Genomic DNA, 8026 nt, shown 5'->3' on the forward strand with positions numbered 1-8026 from the left:
ATATACATACACACATGTGTAAATATGGCGGCCATGTTTTTCAACCAATCGTCCAATGTGCTTGGCAGCCCCCTAAAGATGTGTAACTAATTTCATGGTGATTTGCCGAAACATCCTAAAGTTACATGGGTTAATATTATGGAGCACTATGAACTGAAGTCAATGTACTTGTCTCACACACAGTCTCACACACACACAAACACACGCACACACGCACGCACACACACACACACACACACACACACACACACACACACACACAAACACACACATACACACGCACGCACGCACGCACACCAATGTATGTGAAAAATGATGTCACTGCATTGCATCTTTGTTTAGACAACGGGGAGGAGGCAATGGAAGGTGGTGGTGATAAAATAATGATGATCTATCGATTACTTAACTGTGGGCATCTTCTGCCCACATGACCCACTTTGCTGCCGCCACAAGCCCACACGTGTGTGTTGTGTAAAATCGTATGCACATAGGTTATGAAGTCATGAGCTGTGTTTTCTATTATTTTCCTCTCCTCTTTCAAGTTCTACATCTGGTCTGTGTTTGGATGGATGTTCTGCTGTCACACTTCATGCACATATTTGCTCAGCAGTCAAGCTGTAACTCTCACAGGGAAAAATCCAAAAACTATGTTTCCTACATGCACAGTTGCATCAAGTTATGGTGGTCATTGTTTATTTGTTCTGGACTTTCTTGATAAAGTTACATTAAGGAACATCACATATTTCCACTTGCAGTCTTTGTGTTTAACACTGAAAGGGGTCAGCGGATGCTGAAGCGCGTAGTCCGCAGAGGTCGCGGACTTTCTGCACAGTTAGTAGCTATAGAGCTCCAAACTTTGCGTGAACTTCCAATTAGCCCACATACAGTACGCAGAGAGCTTCATGGAATGGGTTTTCATGGCCGAACAGCTGCATCTAAGCCATACATCACCATGTCCAAAGCAAAGCATCGGATGCAGTGGTGTAAAGCACGTCGCCACTGGACTCTAGAGCAGCGGAGATGCCTTCTCTGGACTGACGAATCACGCTTTTTCATCTGGCAATCTGATGGACAAGTCTGGGTTTGGAGGTTGCCAGATGAACGGTACATTTCGGACTGCAGTGTGCTGAGTGTGAAATTTGGTGGAGGAATTATGTTGTGGGGTTGTTTTTCAAATGGGCTTGACCCATTAGTTCCAGTAAAAGGAACTTTGAATGCTCCAGGATACTAAAACATTTTGGACAAGTCCATGCTCCCAACCCTGTGGGAACAGTTTGGAGTGGGCCCCTTCCTCTTCCTTCATGACTGTGCACCAGTGCACAAAGCAAGGTCCATAAAGACATGGATGACAGAGTCTGGTGTGGATTAACTTGACTGTCCTGCACAGAGTCCTGACCTGAACCCAATAGAACACCTTTGGGATGAATTAGAATGGACACATCAATGTGGAACCTCACCAATACGCTTTTGGAAGAATGGTGGAAAAATCCTATAAACACACTCCAATACCTTGTGGACAGCCTTCCCAGAAGAGTTGAAGCTGTAATATCGACATCATATTCAACTCTATGGCAGTGTTTTTCAACCTTTTTCGAGCCAAGGCACATTTTGGTTCATTGCAAAAATGCGGAGGCACACCACCAGCAGAAAAATGTAAACTCGGTAGTTGATATTGACAGTACAAAGTCATTTTTGGATATGAATTCAAACCATAACCAACCATGCATCAAGTAGCTCTTGTCTCAAAGTAAGTGTCACGACCTGTCACATCACACCGTGACTTATTTAGAGTTTTTTGGTGTTTTCCTGTGTGTAATGTCGAGCGCTCTTATTTTGGTGGATTTTCCTGTTTTGTTGGTATTCCTTTGTGTAAAAATTGTTGATAGTCAAGTCATGTACGGATGTACTTTGTGGACGCCGTCTGCTCACACGCTGTAAGTCTTTGCTGTCGTCCAGCATTCTGTTTTTGTTTACTTTGTAGCCAGTTCAGTTTTAGTTTTGTTGTCCATAGCCATCCCTAAGCTTCAATGCCTTTTTAAGGGGCACTTGCATTTTGTTTATTCTTGGTTTAAGCATTAGATCAGGGGTGTCAAACTCATTTTATATTGGGGGCCACGTGGAGAAAAATCTACTCCCAAGCGGGCCGGACTGGTAAAATCACGACACGATAACTTAAAAATAAAGACATCTTAAGATTGTTTTCTTTGTTTAAAAATAGAACAACAACATTTACAAATCATTATGTTGTTTTTGTTTTTTTTACACTTACATGTTGCGTTTAGATAGATAGATAGATAGATAGATAGATAGATAGATAGATAGATAGATAGATAGATAGATAGATAGATAGATAGATAGATAGATAGATAGATAGATAGATAGATAATAGATAGATAGATAGATAGTACTTTGTTGATTCTTTCAGGAGAGTTCCCCTCAGGAAAATTAAAATGTATTGATGATAAAGTTAAATAGTATTCTATGTTTTTTTGTCATTATGTATACTTTCTGAATAAAGTATGTGATAATGTACATCAGTCAACAAAAAAATAATATCAAAATCAAATTACAGGATGTTATTTATGTAGTTTGATTATTTTCCTCGACTGGTGCACTAACATCATGTGGTTTATTTATTTATTTATTTTTTACATATGTAGCATCATCGACAAAAATACAAAGAATTGCTATTGTGACATATAGTGGACACATTTAGAACAGCAGTTTCTTTCATTAAAAAATTCTGGCTCATTTTTATACTTAGCAAACTCATCCCGCGGGCCGGATAAAACCTGTTCGCGGGCCTGATCTGACGTTTAACACCCCTGCATTATGGATATGGAAGAATATTACACGGTTACTCTGACGAGCTCTAGTCAGCACTGACACTCAACAAAGGCACTTTATTTGCAGATTATAATTTACTGGTTTACATAAAATATTTTAACCCAAATAGGTGAAATTACATAAGCTCCCACGGCACACCAGACTGTATCTCACGGCACAGTGGTTGAAAAACACTGCCCTATGGGCTAGGCATGGAATGGCACTTCAAATTCATATGAGTCAAGGCAGGTGGCCAAATACTGTTGACCAGGGGCGCCGTTAGGGATTTTGGGCCCCATGAAAATAATCTTTACAGGGCCCCCAACACACAATTTCATATAATTTCATCATCATTAGGGGCCTCTCTGGGCCCCCCTCCATCATGGGCCCCTAGAATCCATCTCCTTTACCCACTTCCCCCTTTTCGGCGCCCCTGCTGTTGACTATATAGTGTAATTCAGGGGTCGGGAACCTTTTTGGCTGAGAGAGCCATACAAGCCAAATATTTTAAAAAGTATTTCTGTGAAAGCCATATAATATATTTTTTTAACACTGAATACAACTAAATGCATGTATTTTTAAGTGAGACCAACATTTAGAGTATAAAAAGTATCTTATTCTTTTTAATAACATTGTTATTCTGAAGCTAACTAACAATAAATAAAAATCATTCTTACCGTTAATGCGACTTCTTGAACAGGTGCGGTAGAAACCGGATGGATGGATTAAAATGCATGAGAATGTTTTATATTTTGAACGTTATTTTTGACACTGTGATTACCAGCGGAATTATTCATTACTTACCATGTTAAGCAATGTCAGCTAAGATTTATCTGAGAGCCAGATGCAGTCATCAAAATAGCCACATCTGGCTCTAGAGCCATAGGTTCCCTACCCCAGGTGTAACTGCTGAATGTATATCAAACAATAACCTATTAATAATGATCAAACATATTGTTAAAATACCTGCAGTTAAGATGGAAAAGTCCAGTTGAAGCTGTAAATTGGTGATGCTAATATTAGTGATGCAGACTAATGCAAAGGCAATGAATGCAAGCTCCTGATTGGTTGGCAGCGTTTACAAATTACAGCATATTTGAATGTCAACTAGCAGGTGTGTAAAAGTAAACTAACCAGCTGGCCGGCCTGCAATCTAGCCAGCAGCAAGAGAGAAAAAGAAGGCGAACCTGCCTTCTTTTAAACTTCTTATTAGTCACTAATTATGATTACAAATCATGGAAGTAAGTTTGCAGGTGACTGCACTAGAAGCTGTCAACCTCCTCACACCCTCACTTCAAGCTCACGCATGCACGACACAAAATGTTGAAAAAGTTGAGCTTCAACTTCCCAGCCTGCTCTTACATCTTGGCGGGGGCTTGCTGACCATCTCGCTGACGCACCTCCGGAGTCGGCACACTCGGTCCTCCAGCGCACGGGAGCGGCGGCACACGGACACCAGCTCGCCCTCCAGATCCTCCAGAATCCCCACCGAGTGGCGGGACAGGTCCGAGAGCTGGCGGAGCACCGAGGCCAGTGTGACGGCGCACACGTCCGCCAGGTCCGTGAACGCCTCCGGCAGCCTCCCTCCTCCTCCGCCGGGAGTGGGTCTGCACACATCCCTCGGCAGGACCGTCCGCTTGCAAAAAGGCATACTTGCTCGTGTTAACTCCCAGCAGACAGAAAGACGGACAAAACAAAACTCCGCAGGTGGTCAAGTTATATCCCCGCCATCCGTCTCCCCCGCGCCGGCGCACGGACGCATGCTCCGGGTCTTGGAGGGTCAAAAAGTCTGCTTCGGATGGTGCGCTTCGGAGCAGGCTGCGCGTCGTGCCTCCTCATTGCCGAGCTTTTTTTTTTTTTTTTTTTTTAGCCCAAAGCTCTCTTCAGCTGGTTGGGAAGACGTCAAAGCTTTCAAATTCCGGTGGATCCTTTCAAAGTTAAAGCCTCAACAGACGAGTTAAAAATACATTTTAAAACAAACACATACCGTATTTCCTTGAATTGCAGGAGGGCATATAGTATGCGCCTGTCTTGAATTACTGCCGTGTCAAACTCACTTCGCAAAATAATTAGCGCATGCTTTGTTACGCCTGTTCGGCATCGTGGTGCCGGGTTCGATTCCCTCAAGGATGCTTCGAAATTGAACACAGCAAAGGTAAGCTAAACAGATGTATTTAAATAACAAAAAAAACTGTATAACAAAAATGCAGAAGCTGGTAGAAAAAAAAAACAAAAACAAAGGACGCTAGCATAAAAGCTAGGAATAGTAATAGACAAACTAATACTGTCTCGAAGGCACACAAAAACCGAAAAAACAAATCTTCAGCGTGAGAGCTGGAATAATACAAGGGCATAGCGTGAAAGCTAGCGTGAATAAACATATAGGAATGATCAGAAGAAACTAGTTGCGTGAAAACAAACCAGAAATGCAGACATACCATCCATCCATCCATTTCTACCGCTTATTCCCTTTTTGGGGTGGCGGGGGGCGCTGGCGCCTATCTCAGCTACAATCGGGCGGAAGGCGGGGTACACCCTGGACAAGTCGCCATCTCATCGCAGGGCCAACACAGATAGACAGACAACATTCACACTCACATTCAAACACTAGGGTCAATTTAGTGTTGCCAATCAACCTATCCCCAGGTGCATGTTTTTGGAGATGGGAGGAAGCCGGAAACCCCGGAGGGAACCCACGTATTCACAGGGAGAACATGCAAACTCCACACAGAAAGATCGCGAGCCTGGATTTTTTTATTGTGAGGCAGACGCACTAACCCCTCTGCCACCGTGAAGCCTGCAGGCATACCGTTGTGTGAAAACAAACTTGGATCCCAGACTGAACGACAAAAGATGCAGGCTCATATAATGCAGGTGATTAGTGAGGACAGGTGTGCAGGGCCGTGAGTAGCAGGTGAAACTGATAAGCTACCATGGTGACCGACTAAACAGGAAATAATAGGATCAGACGGAGAGTGAAAATAAAAATGGAACAAAAACAACAATATGGTGAGGATTTGGCCATCAGATGGCAACATGCTTAGTATTACCGCCTGGTCAAACTTGTGACGTCACGAGTGACACTTCCCCTGTCATCATTTTCAAAATGGAGGAGGCTGATTTCAATACCGGTAATTTGAAATTGCATAAAGGGAAGAAGATTAAGAGCTATTCAGTAGGATTTAAGGTCCAAGCTTACATTACACTCAAATTTTTACTGCACGCCTTTGGTAAGTGCCGGAGTGAGAAGAGGTTTTAAAATAATTTGCAAATGCTTACTTTTACCGCATGCCTTTGGTAAGCGCAAGGGTGAGAAAAGGTTTTAAATTAATTAGCGCCCCGGCGGCAATTCAAGGAAATACGGTAATAATTTTCATTCTAGTTACACATTTATCATGTTTGCTCACAATTTTCTAATGCATACTGTGGCAGAAAAGCAATTCCACTGTTATTGCATTTTTAGGACTGTCGAAAGCAAGTTATGAGAATAAAAAAAAAATATCTTGCCTATATCTTGTATATAGGCAGACTTTTTATAGATATGTTTGTGTATTCTTTTTTTGTTTGTTTATAGGCAGATTAATCAAGTAATTATTACTTTTTGATCATCTATCTGTGTTGGCCCCTTTGATGAGTTGGCGACTTGTCCAGGGTGTACGCCGCCTTCCACCTGAATGCAGCTGAGATATAGGCTCCAGCATCCCCCGCGACCTTGAACGGGACAAGTGGTAGAACATGAATGGATGGATATAGTTATGATACGTCACATTTTTTTTTATTTCTTTGTCATGCCCAAAAAGAAGTCGGAAGAAGCAAAACTTATTTAATCCGCCCCCTTCCACATCATTAACGATTACAAACACCTTTACATGTAAACTGGTCACAACTTACAAGGCCTTCACAAAAAAAATTTAAATGTGGTTTATAAACCCTACAGCTGCCAGCACTAAAATGTGAGCCTGTGTTGATGCTGGCACAAATGTTATGTTGTGATGTTGTATTTAATTTTTTATCTAATAATATATTTATTGTGTGCTTTTTCTCAGACTTTGTTTTCTTTTTCTTTTAATTGTAATTGTACTGCCCTTTTTACATCCTGGCCAGGCGACTACAGATAAAAACTAGCCTTCTGGCTAATTCTGGCTTTTTTAACCCATGTGTAGTCATGTGTTTTATGAAATTGCATAGTCCCCTTTGAAATGAACTAATCTTAATGTTTACTTCCTGTTCTCAATTTGTAACACGATTTGCATCAAGGATTTCAAAATACGATAATTATCCGAGTAGTTAGGTTATGATTCACTTAATGAGAAGAAACATATGTTATGTTCAACAAGTTCAAGACGTTCAATTTGTAAATAAAAACAATACAATGATTTGCAAATCCTTTTCAACTTATATTCAATTGAATAGACTGCAAAGACAAGATATTTAATGTTCGAACTGAGAAATGTAAAATTTTTTGCAAATAATCATTAACTTAGAATTTAATGGCTGTAAGACAATGCAAAAAAGTTGGCGCAGGGGCATTTTTACCACTTTGTTACGTGGCCTTTCCTTTTAACAACACTCTGTGAACATTTGGTAACAGAGGAGACCAATTTTTGAAGCTTTTCGGGGGGAATTATTTCCCATTCTTGCTTGATGTACAGCTGAAGTTGTTCAACAGTCCGGAGTCTCTGTTTTATTTAAGGCTTCGTATTGCGCCAGTCTAGTACCCGCACTCTTTTACTATGAAGCCACACTGTTGTAACACGTGGCTTGGCATTGTCTTGCTGAAATAAGCAGGGGTGTCCATGATAACGTTGCTTGGATGGCAACATTTGCCGTTCCAAAACCTGTATGTACCTTTCAGCATTAATGGTGCCTTCACAGATGTGTAAGTTACCCATGCCTTGGGCACTAATACACCCCCATACCATCACAGATGATGGCTTTTGAACTTTGCGCCTAGAACAATCCGGATGGTTCTTTTTCTAGAACTGAATACTGGAACGTGCCGTCGCCACTCAACTCAAAACTTATCTCACTTCCAATGATCTGTTCGAACCATTTAAATCCGGCTTCAGCGCACGTCACAGCACTGAAACAGCCCTTCTCAATGTCACCAATGACCTCCTCCTCTCCTCAGACTCCGGCCACCTTAGTATTCTCCTCCTCCTTGACCTCACAGCAGCTTTTGACACCATCAGCCACACCA

General features: G+C 41.6%; 1 protein-coding gene across 1 annotated transcript in view; it reads right to left on the reverse strand.

Annotated features, from left to right (window-relative positions):
* The window catches only part of nhsl2 (NHS-like 2), a 139137-nt gene extending 134460 nt beyond the window's left edge, over positions 1-4677 (reverse strand). Inside the window, exon 1 of the mRNA XM_061913475.1 lies at positions 4189-4677. Within this exon, the coding sequence (XP_061769459.1) occupies positions 4189-4477 (289 nt within the window). The 5' untranslated portion in view covers positions 4478-4677. The remainder of the gene's footprint in view (positions 1-4188) is intronic.
* Positions 4678-8026: the final 3349 nt, after the last annotated feature.

The sequence above is a fragment of the Nerophis ophidion genome, linkage group LG10, assembly GCF_033978795.1.
Source record: "Nerophis ophidion isolate RoL-2023_Sa linkage group LG10, RoL_Noph_v1.0, whole genome shotgun sequence".
Taxonomy (NCBI): Eukaryota; Metazoa; Chordata; class Actinopteri; order Syngnathiformes; family Syngnathidae; genus Nerophis; species Nerophis ophidion.